General features: G+C 48.8%; 1 protein-coding gene and 1 long non-coding RNA gene across 2 annotated transcripts in view; one reads left to right on the top strand and one right to left on the bottom strand.

Annotated features, from left to right (window-relative positions):
* Positions 1 to 640: 640 nt before the first annotated feature.
* On the bottom strand, positions 641 to 19,574 carry Tesmin (testis expressed metallothionein like protein). Its single transcript, XM_034496889.2, has 9 exons — positions 19,191 to 19,574; positions 16,488 to 16,649; positions 14,876 to 14,996; positions 12,700 to 12,773; positions 11,631 to 11,722; positions 6,081 to 6,171; positions 4,478 to 4,615; positions 3,436 to 3,611; positions 641 to 1,544 (listed from the first exon to the last, which is right to left on the bottom strand). The coding sequence occupies exons 1-9, from the start codon at positions 19,572 to 19,574 to the stop codon at positions 1,352 to 1,354; spliced, it is 1,431 nt and encodes a 476-aa protein (XP_034352780.1). The 3' UTR covers positions 641 to 1,351.
* The window catches only part of LOC143434745 (uncharacterized), a 19,030-nt gene continuing 17,795 nt past the window's right edge, over positions 19,497 to 20,731 (top strand). The window contains exon 1 of the long non-coding RNA XR_013104499.1: positions 19,497 to 19,636. This is a non-coding gene — a long non-coding RNA (uncharacterized LOC143434745). The remainder of the gene's footprint in view (positions 19,637 to 20,731) is intronic.

Raw genomic sequence — 20,731 nt, 5'->3', positions numbered from 1 at the left:
AACCAGTTCATCAGAGCCTCCTAAGCTCTAGACTTCTGCAAGGCCATTGACACCAAGGCTCCAGGAGTTCCTGCAGCCACTGCCATGGCAACCCAGCCTCTGGATCAGCAGTGCACAGCTGTCTAGTCACCCCTTACCATCTTCCAACTTCTCTAGATCTTTGCTTCCTGGTGTGTGTGCATGTGTGTCAGTGCACAGGCACGTGTACACAGGAGCTGTCCACCTTGTCTTTTGAGCCAGGTTTTCTTCCACCTGCGATTTGCTAATAAGGCTATGCCAGTGAGTCCCAGAGACCACCTGTCTCTACATCACCAGCACTGGGATCACAAGTCTGTGTCTGTTCCTTTGTTTTTCTGCTGTTTGTTTGGGCTGTGGGGTCGGAGGGTAGGGTGTTCATCGTTAACACAGATTCTGGGTTACATTCTGGTCCTCAGGCCTGTGCTGCAGGCACTTTACTGTGGAGCCATCTCTACTCCTTTCCTTCTCAGTGAGCTTCCAGCTTCCCACAGGCAGCCTCCAGCATGGTCCTGCCAGTGCCCAGGTTTCCTAACCCTCTCCAAGTGATGAGGTGGCAGTGCAGTTGGACTCACGAACGTTTCCCATAGACTCAAGAAAGGACAAAGTCTCCATGGAGTCCAGAGTGGGTATTAAGACAAATATATTTTCAGCTACTAACCTAGTTTCAACTGGGACTCTGGAAAGGCTTACTCTCACAACAATACACAAAGTGTGGGCATAATATCCCACCTCACCTGCTGGTGTCTGAGGTCACTGTGACTGGTCTGCAGGCGACAGTGCAGCAGTAATTATGGAGAAGAGGATTTGGACAGGAGACAAGTTTTCCCACTTCAAGCAGAAATACAGAAAAACAAAAAACCCAAACAAACCCAGCTCCAACCCGACCCCCCTCCCACATCTCCTGTCATAGGCCTGGCCTGGAAGACCCCTGCTGGCCACCTGACCTGTGTGTGACTCGGGCAGAATTCACCTGCAGAGCCTAGCTCTCTAACTTGAAGCTGGCTCAGAACAACTTGAATGGAGGTACTAAGTGATTTGAAAAGCGAACATATAACAACAAGCAGAAAGCCACCCTCTTTTTATGCAGGGCAGGGGGTCCCCAGAGGGCCTCCCCAGGGACAGGAGGGCCAGTGTCCATCCCCAGGGCAGCTCTGCCTGCTTGCACTTTAGGATGCCTCGAATAGGCTGGCCAGTACCACGCAGATCACTCAGACCTCACGGCTGACCTGGCCATGATGCAGGGCCTCCTGCTCCTCCCTCTACACCAGCTTCCTCAGTGCACACTCCCCAGCCTGAGGCTTGCCACAGGCGTTCCCCTTTACCAGCTTGCACTCTACTCAATTTTCAGTCCCTTGGACTTGAACTCGATGTGGAGAATCTGTGACAGGCACCTTCCGAACTCCTCCAGGACCATCTGCTCAGCCAAGCTTGGGGAGCAGCGCTCCTGCTCTGCCTCCTCCCCCTGGGCCAGCAGGCAGGCACATGTGGCCTCCACTACTTCCCAGGAGATACAGGAGAAGGCCTGCCTGGGGAAGAGACACAGCCACTCAGCACCTTCTTTATTCAGCAGAGCGGCACCTAACCACTCTAGTTCAAGAGTCAACGGCCTGTAGAGAGGGTACCTACATCATCTCCCCCTCAAGGCCCAGGAAACTTCTCAGAAGATCTCTACAGGACTGGATCTTCCCACAGCCCAGAATGGATGGGGGAGAGGCTCACAAAGTCCCAGCCCTCTCTGAGGAATGAGTGGTAGCTAATGGCTGCTGGGGTAGAGGGACATTTTCTTCGGGGGTGTAGCCACTGGTAAACTGCTCATGCCATGCCCCAGTAAATAACTACCCCATGCACAGATGAGAGGCCCTAATTAAACATAAAATGTCACATGCACACATACACACAAACACAAAAAGGAGGAAAAAGAAAAAAAAACCAGAGAGGAGGAGAGAGCTACTTTGGAAGAGGGATCAGAGGGATGGAGTCGGGGAAGAGCGAGCAAGAGGGGGAACTATGATCACAACACATTTCATACACGTGAAATTGCTGGGGAGGAAAAGAAGCTATGTATGTCCCTTTCCGCTAATAAAATGGGTTTTATTTGAGCAGAGCCCACTGGCCCATGCCCGTGACCCAGTTTGGGCTAGAAGGGGGGATGCTATCTTAGCACGCTAGAAGTAAATAACTGAATAGAAGAAAGCATGATGCTGGGCTTCAGGGAGCAGCACAGGGACCCCTCCATCACCTTCAGAGTCTAAATGTCTCTGTGTAAGGCCATTGGCAGACCCAGAGGCTCATGTGCTTTGGTAGCAAGCCAGCAGGTCCCACAAGGCTTGGCAATGTAGGACTCCCACTGTACAGAAGCCTTTAGCATCCTGCATAAGCCAGCAGATGAGAGCTGGCGGTGTGACAGCCAGGGTGGGGGTCTGCTTGTCCTATTTGCAGGACATCAGGAACTGCAAAGTACCATGTGGCTCTGAGACTCTGCTGTTACACCTGTGGGCATAACATGAGGACATCTCACCCTGAGAACCCGAAAAAGTCTGGCCTGGACTGGACTTTTTAGGACTTGGCATTTCCTCTCTGAGCTCTGAAGCAAGGATGCTTACCTAGCCAGCTATGAGCAGGGCTCACACTCAAACAACCTCAGAGAAGGCCGGCCCCAGGATGGGGAGGGCATCATGGAGGACGCAGGCTTGGTGGGAGCACTTCCCACATCTCTAACTGAAGAAGCCTGGGTTTGGCTTTGCAGAATTAAGTTGGTTCATTTGTGACATCTGAATGACTAACTGCATGGCACTTAAAGTGTTCTTCCTTTGGTTGTTAAGTTTTGGGTGTGTGTGTGCTTGTATGCACATGTGTGGTGTATGATGCCTGTGTATGGATGTGTGTAATTGCATGCAAGTGTGTGAAGGCTAGAGGTTGACACAAAGTATCTTCCTTGATTGCTCTTCTACCTAATATTTTGAGATGAATATATATAATTGAGTCTTTGCATCCCATGCACTGAGAGTACAAGCTCCTGCCACTCACCCATGCTTCACTCTCAGGCTAGCAAAGCAAGGCTATACCATTGAGTTTTTCCCCAGATGGTCCACCATATTTTTAAGGATTCATTGACCTGGAACTCTAAGTTGGCTTACCTGGCTAGCCCAGTGAGCCCCAGGGATCCTGTTTCCATCCCTAGTACTAGGATCACTGGCATAGGGCATCAAGTCTGACTTTTTATATGGGAGCTAGGATTTGAACTCAGGTCCTCATGACTATAGAGTGGGCTACCTTAACCACAGTAGCCACTTTGCACACTGGGCTTCCATCTTCCTGTCCCTTCTGTCCCCTGTAGCCTTGTAGGCTCCAGCTGGTGCACATGTGGTTTCTAAGCCTCCCTCAGAATCACCCCACCTAATTGTTCAGAGCACCTACCTATTTTTTCTCAGTTTTGGAGGTCCTGAGAACTTGGCTGGGGACAGATGGTGGCTACTCTCAAAGTCCCCAGGCTCCATGTAGTGGGGTGTGTTCATCAGCATTTTTCGCTCTGGACTTTCTTCATAGTTTTTGCAAGCGATGCATTTGCAAATGGAAGAACACATGATTTTGGCCTGATGATAAAAAAATGCCTTGATGAAATCAGGGTTCCCCTGACAAGCCACCCTGCACTCACATCTGCTTGATCAGACTAGTTCAGATTAACACTAGAGGCTGTTCACTAGGAAAGGGAGCAGAAATGGCAGCATTAGTGAATGGCCATAATCTAAGTGCTCTAGAGGTGGAGGCAGGAGAATCATAGATTCAAGGTCAGCATCCTTGGCTAGGGATGTTCCAGGCCAGCCTGAACTACATGAAACCTGCCTATAAAAACAAAAGTCTTAGTTTTGTTTCCTGATGCTCTGATAAAATACCCTGAACAAAAGCAACTCAGAGGAGAAATGGTTCACTTCAGCACACAGATCAAGGCTACAATCCAGCATGGAGAGGAAGTCTAGAAAACAGGAGCTTGAAGCAGCTGGGATCCACAATCAGGAAGCAAAGAGTGATGAAGGCTGCTGCTGCTCACTGCTCACTGCTTGCTTGCTGCTTGCTGCTTGCTGCTTGCTGCTTGCTGCTTGCTGCTTGCTGCTGCTACTGCGCTCCGTCTCCCCACTTACAGTCCAGGAATGAAGCTAGGCAATGGTGCTGTCCCTAGTGGGCAGGTCTTTCTTCTACCTCAAGATAATCCCCATAGCACATCCAGAAGCCTGTTTCCCAGGTGACTCTAGACCCTGGCAAGGTGACAGTTAAGTCTGACCATGACATCCCTTAGAGGCCTGTTTCCCAGTGGCTCTAGACCCTGCCAAGTTGACAGCACCTATTATCACATGGGGAAGGATGGACAGGTATTCCGCATCCCTTTTTACACTACAGCAAATGTCTTCTAACAGCAAAGCTACTTGGATGTCTCTGCTTGTTCCAGGAAGCTGTCACTTGCCTCATAGCACTCACAGTAGTTCTTCAGGCAGCCTGAGCGCTTACAGTTGCACCCCTTGCTGTGTCGAAGCTTAACAGCTCCCAGCCGGCCTTTCCCCATTTTTGGTTGGAAAGCTTCAGGGTTTCTATCAAGACATGCCTAAGAGAGAACATGAGAACCATCAAGAGATGCATGGGAGCCAGAAGCAAGGCTCTGTTCTATGCAAGGGAAGGCCATGCAGGGGAAACCACTGAGGGAGTTAGGGCCTCAGACATGCCAGAGGCCTTGAGGCTTCTGTGCAAATATGCCTCACCTCACACAAAACTGTGATAGTGGCTGGGTTCTAGAAGTACTGAGCCCTTTCTCTGCATTTGAAAGCCCAAGATATATACTGTAGAGAATAGTGTGCACAGAAAGCCAGGGTGTCCTCCCAGTATGCCTTGCACCTTTGCCTGAGGCAGGTGAGGCCATGGCATAATAGCTCGCACCAGCGCCCAGCCATCTTTCTCTCTGATGCATGCTATCTTTCATTTCATCCTGTTGACAAACTTGGGAGCTTAAAACTGTAGGGGTGTTGGGTAGACAGTGTGTACATGGACCAGAACAAGGGTGAGGCCAACATAACTCTTTCCACCAGAAGGGACCACTAGTCTTTCCCTATGTTGTGTGGCATTCTGTATTCACCTAGCTGGCAGATGCTCCATCCCATCACTGATGGGCTGTGGGCTTATGGCAGGTTTTGTCTATTATGAATGAAGCTGCTAGAAACTTGCTTGGCAAGTCTCTGTGAGGATTTCTTCCAGCTTCCATTGGCTGTGTGTTAGGGAGGCGCATGTTGGGTGAGATCTAGGCAAAGATTTAGCTGTCAGAGCATCTGCTAATTTCTCTGAGTAGCAGCTTTGTCAAGCCATGTTCCCATCCCTGGCACACCAGAATCCTAGTCTCACACTAACAGATCACACTCACATAAATCAACTGCTGTGAAGCTCAGGGCCATGGCCATTCCCTTTTGTCTTCCGGGTCTAGCCATGTCTGAATTGGTAAGACACTTCTAAGTGATTGATATACTACAACTCAAGAGGGGGAAATAAACAGTTCTAAGAGGGGGATACAAGACAGACTGACCAAGGCTCAGGGTCATTTCTGGTCCATGAACAGGGTACCCTCCAGCCTTAGCTGATGGCTCTTGAGGGCCCTGGAAGTGTCTCCCTGGAGAAGTTGCTAGGCCAGCCTAGCTATCCCTCCTATGCCCTGGTCCTTGTGCCCACAGGAAGGCATAGATGCAGCAGTCTTCTGCACTCAGCCTGCAGCTGACTTGAGAAAGCTTAGATATCCTTGCACCTAAAACTAAAGAAATGAAAGTTTAAAGTCTGTGAGGCCTAACCAAGTGCTTCCCATCCTCAGCTTACACAGTGTCCCTCCTGCCAGGACACAGTGCTACCATAGTTATGAATCTGGAGTAGAGGGAAGTTATGCTTGAGTCAGAGCTTCCCAGACTCTGAAATGCCCCAGACTGCTGAGTCTCACTACTGCCCTGGTCACTGTGCCTGTCTATGCTTCTGCCTGAATTGGACTCCAGAGACCATTCACAGACAACATTGTAATGCCCTGCCCAATGCATTACCTTAATGGCTTTGAAGCGCTCGAGCTCATGGCGCAGGTTGTTGCAGCTGCAGCTGTTGCAGAAGTCCCCGCTGGAGAAGCAGTCACAGTACCTGTGAGGGAGAGCTCAGAGTCATGCACAGGCAGCCTGAGGTGAGAGCACGCATACAATGACAGTGACTTCGTTTAGGGGTTTCCTTTGGACTTTTTATATGAAAAACAGTTTTCTAACTCCTAACACAGAAGAAAGACAAACAAGTAAAGCCATTGGCTTTCAAAGGCAGTTTGAAGCAACCCCATTTCCTGGAAGACATGCTGCCCATCATTGCTTCTTAGCTCTCTGTCCTCCTCCACTCTCCCCGGGACAGCAGTGAGTAGACACAGAGCTATTTCTACCAAGCTGTCACTACAGCTTCTTCTGAGCAGCACTGCTCCCCTCTGCCAACAGTCCTGACCCATCAAGTCAAGTTGGCATAGCAACATGAGTGGTAGCAGGGGAAACTGAGCATGGCACTCTCACTGGTCTCAGGCTCCTGCACCATGATCATTTAGGGATTAGGGTACAAGGTTTAGGCATCCCTGCCATCAATCTGCCCCCATTGTTGCCTGGGAAACCTCATGGATAGCCACTACCACTTGAATACTATGTTCCCTTTTGTCAGTGAAGTACCAGTGAACACCGAATGGTGTATGACAGCTGCCACCTCTTGGTCTGCATTGCTCCAGAGTGGTTGATGACAATGTTTTCTGGTCATCTTGCTCTGGTTATTATGGAGACGTAAAAATAGTATTCAAGGACATGCCTGGGATACCCTGTGCCATGTTTCCTGGAGAGGCAGCAGACCTTACTGGTTGAAACTTTTTGTTGTCCAACTTGGGAACTACAGCCCCAGGGGAAGTGAAGACACACCTAAAGGAAGTTCATCCTCATGCCAAACCACAAATAATTCATTCCTTCACCTAAAGTCCTCACTGATAAATGCCACAGGACAATGCAGCCACAGGACACAAGGTGACCAGGTGAGCAGAAACTCAAGAAAGCAACAGTGATTCAGACAGACAAGCCTTGGATGCCAGTGCTGTGAGCTCCAGACTCTAAATCCAGTCTCCTAACATGAGAAAGAAGAGGGAGTACAGGCCTGTCACCCCAAATCTCAGGAGAGCAAGGCAGGAGGATTAGGAGTTCAAGGCCAGCTTGAGCTGCATGTGACTCTGTCTCAAAACACTGCCAGGTGTGACACTCCCAGTACTTTGAGGCAGAGGCAGGTGGATCTCTGTGTTCTAGGCCAGCATGATCTACGTGGTGAGTTCCAGAACAGACATGGCTACAGAGAGACCCTGTTTCAAATTCTCCAAAACTAAACCAAATGAAATCAAACCAAAAAAAAAAAAAAAAAAAAAAAACCCTGCTCTGCAAACTATTTACAGTCTGTGTACAAACTAGCTCCAATTTCAGAGTGTGTCCCATCAAGGAAGATGCCCTCGGCCCAGTGAGAGAGGCCCCTCCTTGCTCTGTGAAAATATGGGACAAAGATTATTGGTTTTGGCATGACTGCTCATCAAAACTTCTGCCACAGAAACAAGCCTCACACAAGGAGGCAGCCCTAAGAACATTATAAAACAAAGCACTGCTATAGCATATTTATAAGGAACTCAGGCCTCCCTTATAGTCCACTCCTTGACCCACCTCACATCCTATCTGTAGCTGTGCCCACCTACCGTCTGTCTCCATCCTCACCCTCACTTTAGGGTTCCAGCCCAGAGAGGTCCACATCAAGCCAGACTCACTCCAATGTTTGCAGTCAACACCAACCTGTAGTGTTATTTTGTAAAAGAAGCACCTCACTTATAACCTGTGCTGGCCTCAAACCCACTCTGTAGCCCAAGCTATTCTCAAAATTGTGGCAACCCTGTCTCAGTCTCCCAAGTACTACTAGGCTCTGCCTGCAAGCCCATACCCAGCCTTGAGCAGTCCTCTCAGTCTTGCTCTGGGTAAGAGTGTAGAAAGCACTCTTGCCCTTGCCCCATGGTAGGCCTCCCTCAGCAGATCTGCAGTAAAAACATCATGGAGGTGCAGTCATCAGCCCTTATTCACTGTACAGCTTGCCTTGATTCCCCACCCCTTTCCCTGGCCTGAGACTTTGGGGAAGGAAGCTCCACGCCCTGGGGACAGAATTATTTAGAGAAAAATTTAATATGGATCATATCAATCATCAGGCCTGCAGAGACAAGGTGTGAGAATGCCACATCACAGAAGAGGCAGAGGACACCGACCAAACCATGGCACTAAAGACTAGATACTTGGCGTCATGCCTGAAGTCACCTGGCCAGTCACCTAGCATGGCCCTGCCTGTGGGTCTGGGGAAAGCGTGAGACCATGACTATGGAGTGCTATCTGGGGCTGCACTGACTCTCACCCAGCCTTAGGACCCTTATCTTGGAAGGAAAACATTTAATTTCAGATCAGTGACTTGGTACAGTTACATAGCTCTTTAGACTTTGTGTCCCATGAGCTCAGAGTTACTCTACAAAGATTAAAAAGGAAAATGTCTTCAGATGGTTGGTTTGGAAAAAGACTGCTGTGTGTTTATTTGTGTACATAGTAGATGGCGATCGTGAGAGAGGAAAGATGCATGAAAGCAGAAGGAGACCACCAAGAGGGAAGTGGGGGGACAGAGAAGAACAGTGGCAAAGAGTAAGAACACAGTGTTGTATGTAGGAAAATGCCACAACAAAGCCAAACAAAGCTAAAACAAAGCTAAAAATAAAATACATAAATACAATTAAAATACAATACAAGGAGAATGAGCTCCAAAAACTGACAGGCAGCAGCCATTGATAAGTGCTCTCTAAACACATCCAATGTAAGACGGGGGTCAGGTCTAGCGAGGGTGGTTCCCACAGCCACCTACTACTTTGCAGTCTTCCCAAGGCTCCACCTCTGACCTGCTCAGGCCTCTGTTCCTCTAAATGGGATTTCCCACCAAATCTGAACACTACAAAGTGAGCGTCAAAGAGCTACAGACAGGGGCTGGAGATGGCTCCGCAGGGGAAGTACTTGTCATCCAAGCATGCAGACCCGAGTTCCAATCCCAGATCCCACATGAAAAGCTGGGTATGCTGCCACATGCTTGTTATTCTGGTGCAGGGGAGGCGGGACAAGTGAATCCCTGGCTTCACTGACCTCACTGACCAGCTAGTTTGTGGGCCTTCCTTTATTGTGTTCCACATTATCTTTTAAAGCATTTGATGTGTATGTGTGTGTATTAAGTGTAGATTATGTGTATTGTGTGCACGCAGTACCCACGGGAGCCAGAAGACAGCATCGCATCCTCTGGAACTGGAGTTATAGGCAGTTGTGATCTGCCTGGTGTGGGTCTCCTGGGAACAGAACCCAGATCCTCATGTAAGAACTGCAAGTGTTCTTAACCACTGAGCCATCTCTCTAGCCCTTACCTTTTTTTTTTTTTTTTTTTTTTTTTTGACAGGGTCTCCTATGGCTCTAGAGCTTGCCAGTCTGGCCAGAAAGACTCAGAGGTACTTCTGTTCTCACCCTCAGGGAACACAACCATGCCCTGGCATGTGTTATGTGGGGTCCAGGAATGGAACTCACATCGAATCTTTATGCTTGCACAAGACTGACAACAGCCTTCTCCCCAGCCCTGGCAGTGGCTTTCCTATGGTTGAAAGGATGTCTTGATGCACATTGTGAGCAGAGACAGGCTATTAGGAATATATGGAGCATAGGAGAAGCAAACCATCCCCTGGCCTTGAAATTACTGGGAAAGGCTTCTGTGGCTCTGACAGTGTCTGACTACTGTCCTAGTGAGGCCAAACGGCCTGCCAAGATCTGGATAACCTCACCTCTTCAGGGTACCACAAATGAGACACACCTCTGGAGATGCCAACTACCAGCTAATCTCATCATAACAACTGGTAATGTTACACAAATGACAGCATCACCCACGGGGCAGGATTCACATCCATTACCTGGCAGGTGATCTGAGTGCTAAAGCCAATCAACAAGTGTTATTTCAGGGAGTTCTAGAATATAGTAACAAAAGGTGGATAAGTTAGCCAGTCAGCACCAGGCTCTGGGACTGGACCAAGCCACACATTTATCCTTCAGGCTCCAGTGAACTGCTTCTCTGTCCTCTATCAGGGACAATTATGGGTGACAGTTCCCATCTGAGCTCTCAGATCTGGTTGACTATGAAGTTATTAAGAAGGCTAAGGAGCGTGTGAAGAGGAGAGGATGGTGGGCTGATTCGGACTGGGAATTTCCATATTAAAGCTACCAGGCCTGGTTCTTTACACTGTACCCAGCCTCCAGTCAGGATACCCGCAGGGTTGGCCCAGTGGAGTGACACCTGGTTGGGTCATTTCCACAGCAGAACAATAAGCTCTCAAAGCTCAGGTGTTTCCTGGTGCATTCTCTATGAGAAGGAAAGTTTTTTGGGTCCTGCAGAATTTTATTTAAAAAAATTAAGATAACATGTGAAAGTCTAATAGAGAACGGTGATTGGGAGAAAAAGGAGAAACTGCTGCAGAGACACTGCTCCTTTGGAAAGCATGTCCATACAGTGCTATGACTGTGAGCCAGCATCTGCTACTAGGTTCTGGACATGACAGTGCATGGGGTGGTGTCACAACAAAGGTGTGGTGAGCCTTTCACATGGCCTGTGATACCCCCAGATCCCCTGCACAGCCTTGATGCTATCATCAGTAGCTACAAGCTGTGGAACTCATCTTGTTTCTCCCTCCAGTATAAACAGCCACTGCAGGATGATCAACGAGAATGCCACCAATCCAGGTATACTATACTACTCACAGAGGAAAGCAAGAACCCATCCTGTCTCATTCTAGAACATTTCAGAAAAATCATCAGCCAACTATGTATAGCATTGCCACAAATGTGCTACAACCAAAGCCTCAGGTTCCACCGACTTGAGCCTAACACGTGGACTGAACACTGTCTGTATCCAGAGACCATCTGACTTCTCTCCTGCCTGTCTCCAGCCCCTTGTCTCAGGCTTGCCAATAACAGCACAGGCTCAGAGAGCATAGCCAATATATGGTGACCCAAGAGTTCCTACCAGTGTGCTCAGTTTAACCAGTTGCAGCTTACACACAGCATTAAAGTAGACAAAGTGGACCTGGCTAAGTGTACCTCATGCCTACCTGAGACTATGGGACATCTGCCACAGAGAATGTACCAGGGACATAGTGGCAGTGCTGCAACCCCTGACTGTCCACATAAGCAACTGCCACTGTGTGACCTGCACCAATAACAGCCAAGAGGAGTCAGTGTGGCTCTACCCACCCGAGTGCACACCAAGACAGAGCTACGGCCAGGGGATCATGGAGCACACATGGGGCAGCAAAGAGTGGAGGGAAAGCCAGGGCCTACCACTAATGTACACATAGGAAGGTCAGTGGCCCTGCTCCAGGAGTGGGACAGGATGACTATCGATGTTTCAGTTAATGCTACAGTACAGCAGGAAGTAAAGCTTACACAGCAGCATCTTAGATGTTTGCATCAAAGGTAGTTGCCTCCGATTTTAATCCTTACCCAGCCAGAGCTATTTTGGGTGGCCCTTGCAGAGCAGGTCCAGAGGGAAATGCAGCCCCATTGACAGCCGATGGGAGAGCTCCATTATCAACCTGATGGAGACAAAGGCAAGAGTGGTCTCTTTAGAGTGTGTGTGAAGTGCCAGCCCCTACAATTTTTGTCACAATCACATGGCCAGGCCTCATGATCTCTGCAGTCCACTGAGACTGAGCCCACAGGCTGAGAGCATCTTGTAGTTATTCTCATGCCCAGGGCCCCAAGGGTACAAAGTCTCTGATCATGAGGATGGAGAGAACAGTCAGGGTGGAGAAGGGTCTAGGGCCAGGGACAAGCTAGGGAGCAGTACATACAGCTGTCACTTAGGGAGACACTATCATGGAATACTTTGTGTCCCCAAACCAGTAGTTGAAAATACAATCAGTTACAAATGTCCACAACCTGGAAGCATTCCTAAACTATTATGTTCTCAAAAGAGACTTGGACATCTAGGTCTCACTGGCAAACACTGTTGTTGCTGTTTCTTTTTCAGACTTTGCATCTGAACTGCATCTCTGTATCCACACCTTGTTTACCCTGACCCCTCCCAAAAAGATCCCTGCTGCAACACTCAGGAGGGGGTCCTCTGTTCCCTTTCCACATCGTTGCCAGCACATCTCTCTGACTTAGCATTTGTTCAGGCAGAGGGCCAGCAATGGGGACATAAGGGATTCCTGGCTAATGCTGTGACTCTTATCTTTCCCACAGCCTCATGTCCCTTGTCCCTATTTCTGGTCTTCCATCCAGGTTCTGACACAGGTGTGAAAGGACAGATACTCAGTAAACATTTCCCTAGTGACTTTGATAGTGTTAAGACAGGTTCGATGTAACCAGGCTGATCTTGAACTTGTTACACAGATGAGGATGAGCATGAACTCCTGAGCCTCCCACCCCCACTTCCCGGCTGTTGAGATTATAGATACATGCCAAGAGGTCTGCCTCTCACCGTTAACTACATAACCTGAGGAGATAAGTACAGCTACTGGCATGCCAGGAGGCCATATCAAGTCTGCTTTTGTACTGAATGGCTCACCTGTGTGATGAGGTTTAACTTTGCTGGTACTGGCAGAAGTCTTCCCACTAAAGTTGTCATTGGCTTAGGGAGCTCTGTAGGGAAACAACTGACATTAACCAACAGCAGACACTGAAAGGTGTAGGCCTACCACGGGCGAGGCTATTTAAACTTACCCTGACCTTGGTTCTTCTGTTTTTTATTTTCTTTATGCACATGTGCACGTGTGTGGGTATATGTCATGTGTGTGGAGACACCCACAGAGGCAGAAGGTGTCTGAGCCCTTGGATCAGGGGTTACAGGCAGTTTGTGAGCCATGTGAAGTGGATGTTGGGAGCTGGGGCCTCCAGAAGAACAGCAAGTGCTCTTGACTGCTAAGCCATTTCTCTAGCCCCTTGTTTTTAGGCAGGGTCGCATAAAGCTGGGAGCTCACTTCACTAATGTATATAGTCCTTGGTGGCACAGGGAGGTGCCACCCCTCCTGGGTTTTGTGATTTTTTCTATAGTCCCTTTTGGGTCAGTGTACTTTTTAAACCTTTATTATTTGCTCTTTTTTTCATCATGAAGCTGCTCGGTCTGAGCATCACAGAGGTCTACTATACTGAAAAATGCTGGCACCCGGCTTCTAAAACTGTGTGCCAAGGTACCCTTACGTGACCTAGCAAATTCCCTGAACACCTTGAGGCATATTTCATTTTCAATGACAGCCTATCAACAACTGTTGGATCCACATCCAGGACTTTCAATCTCTGCATTGCTTTTCTTGCATTGCCCTAACTTGTCAGGATAGCAATGCTTTCTAAACTCTCTAGATGAAGCCACTTGTACTTTGGTCCAAAGGCTCCATCAGGTAACATCCCCAGAGACCTGGTGTATCCTCCTCTTCCTCCCTGCAGCCCTCCAGTATGCACCTACTTCCTGCTCTGGGCCTCTGTATCCTTTCAGTAAGAAAAAGACTGGAGACCAGAGATGTGCTACAAGTAGCAGGAAGCAACAACTGAGAAAAAGCCTCCATCCCTCCATAAGGATCCCTGCACAAGGACACTGAACTGAAGGACCTTCTGCGGCTCTCTAGGGATCAGGATTTGGGCATGAGAAAACACACACCCCTGTCCACTAAGCATCATAGGTGCAGCTTGGACTTGGGGGAGATAGATATGAGAACCCCGGGATGATCAGCACTAGAGGAACCCCAGAGGTAAGGTTCAGCCCTGGATAAGGACATCAAGGAGGGAGTATGGAGACAGAGTGTTATACTTCTCTTGTCCTCAGCTCCAATCTGGTTGACCTTGACATTAGCCTGACATTGTTGGAAGGTTACCTCCCATCACAGCAACCTGAGCCCCTGTAGTTCACACAGAGAGGCTCACTGCAAAGGCCAAGGCAGGGACTTAGTTAGACAGGCCCAAGACATCATTTAATCTTTCACTAAGCATTCATCAGCTTTGGAGTGTAGATCAGGCCCTTTGGGGTCATTTGTCAATTATCGCATCAGTGTGAGGAGTTGGGTAAGTGACTGTCAAATAGGTCACTGGAAAGCCAGCTTGGAACTCCTGAGGTAAAACAGAGGGACCACTCTTATTGATCACACAAACTGTTCCTATTAAAATGCCAATAATTTAGAGCACATTTGAACAGCCAGGCCTTGAGCCATTGGGTAGGCTGATAATGTTTCAGGCAAGCCACATCTGCCCCTGCCTAGAGGGACAAAACAGAGCCAGACTGGTGAGAACTGTCACTTACTAGAAGGCAAGGCAGTAGAGGAAGCCAGACAAGAGAGTTGCTTAACATTATGTGGAAAGATTAGGCTGTGGTTGGCTGTGTCATTCCACTCTGACTGCTGTTGCCCAGGTTTGCTCAAGCATTCATTTAATACACCATTGGCCTGCTTTACTGTGGTGTGTGTGTGTGTGTGTGTGTGTGTGTGTGTGTGTGTGTGTGTGTGAAGAGAGAGAGAGAGAGAGAGAACAACCTTTTGTGATGTTCTTCAGTAGCCATCTACTTTTCCTTTCTTTTTTAGGCAGGGTCTCTCACTGGTCTGAACTCACCGAGTAGCCTGGGTTGGCTGGCCAGCTACTGACAGAGCTTCCTCCTCCCTCCTCATACTCCTGGACAGGAGCCTAACAGGCTCATTTGCTGCCCCATTCCTCACCACCTCCAATGTGAGTGACCCAGAGCAGCTTTTGCCCTGTGGTACCTGACTGTGGGAAACTGCTCTGGTCATCGTACTGAGGAAGCAGATGGAGTGCTTTGAGCTCTCTCGCACCACAATTGTCTATGCAGAGCATCTGGGCACCTCCTTTCAGCTGACAAATCACCTGAAACGACATGATGAAGAGAGCATATGACTCCAGTTCAGAGCAGGAACAGACCGAAATCTGAGAAGACTTTCCCTGGGGCTTAAATTGGGGGAAGAAGGTGGGTGTGCTCTCCATGTCTTCCTCTACACAACCTAGTGGACACGGATCTGTGGATCTGCCTATCCCCTGAACCTCAATTTCCCACCTCTGAGACCCCTTGGGACTAAGCACATCTGTAGAATTAACTTTAATTTGCTATGTGTTCTTCCCAGCTGCAAAGCCAGGCTATTATCTAACAGGTGATTTTGTGAATTTTTTATGCCTGTTGTTTCATTTCCTATAGAGTTAAGATGATGTCACTGACTAGAAACTCCTAAGAAACCTTATGTTGAGCTTATGGGGACTGACTAACACTGTCAGACCCCATGTGGATTTGAGCACTCATCCTCAGCAAGCCAGGTACATCTGCCTGTCAGAGCCAGCACTCCAGGCACTGATGGAGTCTAGGGTGTGTGGTGTGGAGACTGTGTCAGGAGAACTCAAATAGGTACAAAGGACAGAAGTCATCTGAATAACACCATGAACCTGCAAGAAGAAGAAATGCAGGTTCTAGGGCAAATGCTCAAGTCATTCTGACACTGGAAGAGGCCAGTGGCCTGCACAGCTACATTCAGAGGACTATGTAGCCACCTAGAGGCATGCACTAAACTGTGAACACCCTAAAGTGATGCCAAGCTCTGGGCTCCACAGCCCAGGAAGAGATTGGAGGTGTCTGTCACCCTACAGTGTGGAAGGAGTCAGAATCCTTTGTGCTATGGCTTCTTGAAAGCCCTGGGAAAGCTCTGCCATCAGAACCTGGGGTCTAAATAAGTGTTCAACACATACAGGTGTTTGCACCCCAAGACAGATTTCACAAGGACATTATTTCAAGTGTTTCTGGAGAAGCCTTATCTGGAGTGGCTGAAGGCTCTAAGGCCATGCTGCTTGTGTAGCCCAAGCTGGGCTGAAGTTCTTGTGATTCTGTTTCCAGAGCAGTTCCAGAAGAGCAACACACCTTGCTTAGGGCTGAGACAGCCTTGAGGTATCTGTTATCTAGGACAGGCATAGAAGGACTGCCTGCAGGGCTAAGGTAAGAAAATGATATCACACAGGTACAGCCCCCAGAAAGGTTGGGCCTATGCCCTGAAGCTGTAGAAACACAGCCTTGGAGAAACTACCACTCCAAACCCTAGGGCTGTTTCTAGACAGTCCCCACCTCAATTCCTAACCTCTACACAGACAGCAGACAGCATGACTTATGATGGCTCCCCCATGGGATACAGCAGTGTCCCAATCCTCATTTGATTTTCTGAGGAGGGGCAGGGATGAGAATCTTGGGGGGTGGGGTGGAAGACTCAAGTTTACTTTTGTAGACAGACAAGCAGAGTGCTGACTTGGGAAATGAGCAACAGTGGCAGGCAGGAATCTTGGACTGGCTGACTGATGCTTTTTTTTTTTTTTAATAGTTACCATGGGGCTGGAGTCTTTCTTCCGAGGACAGCTGGAGGCCTCCTCTGCCTCCTGGGATGATGGGAACTTGCAGCAGGATTCCTGAGCCAGAGGGGCCTGGAAAGCTGCTGCATCTTCAGGGCTGCCACCTGGCACACTAGCACCTGCTTCTTTAATTTCTACCTGGAAAAGCGGTGGTCATGTTAGAGGATACAGAGACATGTGCTGGAGTGATAGAGAGCACATGGAATACTGAAGTCTGAGCTTGGGGTCAGCAGCAAAGCAAGGACTGCCCTGGCCCTCAGCCCCTGGAACCATTTTCTCCATTGAGAAATAAAAGGAACTAGCCATCTGAGCAGCCTCAGGATGGAGGCCTCTGAGGACAGCCATCAGTTCCAGGGTGTGAAGAGGAAAAAGAGTTAGAAACATACTGAGAGCCTACATCAAAAAGAAATAAATAGGACCAGCAAGATATCTATCTCAGTAGGTACTTGCCACCAAGCCTGACACCTGAGTTCGAACTCCAGGACACACATGATAGAGAAAGTCAACTGTTGTAAATTGTCCCCTGACCTCTACATGTACACTGTGGAGCATGCACCCACACACAAATAAATAAATAAATCTAATTATAAAATAAATAAATGAGACAAAATTACACTTACTAAGAAGCAATGAGATTTAAGAGCTGAAAAGTCCCAACGATTACAAAATTTACATCAGACCTGAGTGGGCCAAACCTTAGAAGACAAGAAAGTGCAGCTAGATTTTGAGTGATAGCCTTACTCAGACATTTCTGATTTTATGGAAATGCAGGAAACTTACCCTTTTCCTGCTTGCTGCCTTGGGAACCTCCTAGAGTTCATGGAGGTTATTCCTAGTAGTACATGGAGTTTTCCTGAAATGACTTCCCCTACCCCCCACACATACACATAATCGCTGAGCTCGTCAGCAGCAGCAGAATTATTTATACTACAGCAGTAGTACTTTTCCAGACTGAACCTAACCACATGAAAATGTGTGGGCAGGGTTCCCACAGAAAGATCCAGGAGTGCTGGCCTGAGTCTGGGATCCTAGCCTTTTTGGAAAGGAAGAGTAGGAGTGAAGATTATGTGCTGGTACAGAGTTCAGGACCAGCCTGGGCTACATGAGACTATGCCTCAAAAAAAAAAAAAAAAAAAAAAACAAAACAAAACAAACAAAAAAAAAAAAAAAAAAAAAAAAAAAACAAAGGTTTACAAAAGGATGTTAGTAATTCACTCTGAAGAGTTACTAGAGTAGAAACAGAACAATTTATCGTTTAAGCAATAAATATACCCATTTTTATCTATTTTTGAATTGATGAATTAAGAAATAATCTAAAAGTTCAAAGAGTAACTTCAAAGACAGCTCATCAATTAAGAGCACTTATCACTCTTGCAGAGGACCTGGGTTCAGTTCCCAGCACCCACATAGTGGCTCACAACCGATGGGTGATTTGTTTCAGGGGATCTGGCACCCTCTTCTGGCCTCCTTGAGCACTGCATGCTCACAGTGCACCTACATGTAAATTCACACATAAAAAAAAAATCTTTAAAAAAATTTAAGAAACAGAATGTTTTGTCACCCAATAATTAAATCTGGATTACATTAGAAGAGAACTTGTCTTCCACACTGGCTTATCCCCTTCCCTATTCCACTCTTAGAAGGGAGAGGAAAGCTAGGACCAGCAGAAGGTGCTGTGGGGAAGGCTAGAACCCCACCTTCCCTGTAAATTGAGCAGGGAACAGGATTTTGGGGTCCTGAGCTCTACTAGCTGTGACTCATTGCTGTTCAAAGCCAGGCTCCTGTCATCTCCACAGAGACTTAAAACAATAAAATCTGTGAAGGCTTACTCTAGACCTGACCTGACACATTTGACTGGATGAGGAGCCCAGTTTCTCAAGCAGAGCTCTGGGGGCTGACCTATGTGCTGGGTTTCCTTTAAAAGGTTGATTCCTTCCTTTTAGCAAGAGAGCAGAGGGGTTGGGGATGTGGCTCAGTTGGAAGAATGCTTGACTAGCATAAGGTAGGCCCTGGGTTTGCTCCCCAGTATTGTATCAACCAGGTGTGGTGGGGCTTACAGATGTGGTAGGGTTCACGCGTAATCCTAGCACTCAGGAGGTAGAGGCAGGAGAATCAGAGGTTCGAGGTCATTCTAAGCTATATATAGCAATTTCAAGAAACAGTAGTTGGCTGAGAAGATTCATCAAGACTCTAGTATATAGATTTAAAGAATCGTCCCTTATTTTACAGAGGGGTAAAATCATCAACTGATAAAATCCTCAATGATGGTGTGAACAAGCATGTATCTAAAAAACAATCCCCCACCCCAACCCCAAACTACCAGGCTGAAGATTATCTGCGGAACACGAAAAAGGCCCTGGGTTCCATCCCTATCCCTGCTGGGGAACAGAGCGGGGGCGGGGGTGGGTGGGAGGTGGGGCAGAGTGGAGACACAAGTCCAACAGGCCAGTAATGATGCAAAACAGGCGTCCAATACAAACACCTATTGTGATGGCAATAGTTACAAACTCTTCTAGCATGGTACTGTCATCTGCAGGGGAAAAGACTGGGCAGGAAGGAGGTGGGGTGCCCAAGAGGTAGTAGCCCTCATGGTGCCTGTGCCACCCGGGGTCGTCCTAACTCCCTCTGAGAGCATGCACGTGGAGATGCGGCGCGACGGCGCCCCCTGCCGGCGCTTACTGGGATCACGCGCACTCCTGCGCTGAGCGGCAACAGCGCGGGCCCACGAGCGCCTGGAAGTAACGACGACAGCACGTGCACGCTGTAGGCGGGAGGTGGAGCGGCGTCGTCTGAGCTGCGGAGCTCAGGCAGCCCCGGGAAGTCGCCGAGCAGGGTGGCCGGTACCTCAGCGCCCGGCGGGGGGCTGAGCGCACGAAGCAGCGGCTCCCCCGGCTCGGTGGCGCCCAGGTAGGCGTCGGCCAGTACGGGCAGCTCATCCCGATCGGCCGCACCAACCGCGGGGCTCAGCGCCAGCCCGTCCGCGAACGCACGCTCTGACCCGAACAGCTCGGCGCCCAGCTCGTCTTCAGGGCCAGTCATGGCGCCGAGAAGCGCGTCTTCCATGGCCACAGGGACCCGAGAACTGCGACACGACGCGGCCACCCAGCTTGCCGTCCTCCTGAGAGGTTAGACCAACCGTTGACCGTTAGGGAAGGGGGCGGGGCCCGTCTCTGACTGAGTGGGGCGGGGCCTGGGCCGTGGTGGGTGTGGCCTCGACCAAGATGACAGGAGTCTGGGTTGTGGTAGGTGGGAGCCTATGATGGGCGGGGCCTTGTCGTGGAGGTTGGGCTCTAGCTCTTGGTGGGCGGGGCTTGAGCATGAAGGAAGAGGCCTGGGTTGTGGTTGGCGGGCAAGGCCTGTAGTGCAGCCTTTCTGTATGTTTGGATGGAGGCTGGAGGGACTAGGTATTAGCCAACCTCTCCTACCTCAGTGGGCGAAACTGAGGCTACCTAGGTGGTGGTTCTCTTTTTTCAACTTTGAGAATTTCGTGAGTACTGTATTTACATCGTTTTCACCCCTCCCTTTCATCTGTTTGTTTTTAAGTCAGAATCTCAGTAGTAGCCTTGGCTGGCCTAGAACTCTTTACGTAGACCAGGCTGGCCTGGTACTCCGTCTGCCTCTGCCTCCCAAAAATTGGGGTTAAAAGCATGACTGATATCTCAGTACATTTGAAGCAGCGCTAGGCGGGCCTCCCAGCTTGACATCTGTCCAAGACTATTTTCAACAAGCTGAGGCCCCACCCACCCCTACCCAGGCCCCGCCCTGTTCACAAGGCCCCGCCCCTTTCTCTAACGGTCCCTAATGGTCAGTCCAACCTCTCAGGGGCGTGGCAAAACTGAGTTAATGGGTGCTGGGAAGTGAGTTTTGGGTCCTCAGGAAAAACAGCAAGTGCTGTTTAGCCACTGAGACATCTTGCAGTCTATTTATCTACTTATTATTACCCGTACAGTACTGAAGATTGAATCTAGGGCCTACTACTTTCTGGGCAAGCACTCTGCCCTTGAATTTGTTACCTTGTCTCAGTCTCTCCAGTAGTTGCAGTTGAAGTCCTGTGCCATCAGGTTTTGCTTTCAGGGTTTGTTTTTGTTTATTTACACTTATTGTGTATGTGTATGGACATGTGTGGACACACCATGACATCAGTCTGAAGGAAAGGAAAACTTCCCAGAGTGGAGAGTTGAATCTTTCCTTCCACTGCATGTGTTCTGGGATCAAACTGA

The sequence above is a fragment of the Arvicanthis niloticus genome, chromosome 1, assembly GCF_011762505.2.
Source record: "Arvicanthis niloticus isolate mArvNil1 chromosome 1, mArvNil1.pat.X, whole genome shotgun sequence".
Classification (NCBI taxonomy): domain Eukaryota; kingdom Metazoa; phylum Chordata; class Mammalia; order Rodentia; family Muridae; genus Arvicanthis; species Arvicanthis niloticus.
Note: the sequence above shows the minus strand (reverse complement) of the source record. Positions and strands in the feature narration are given on the sequence as shown.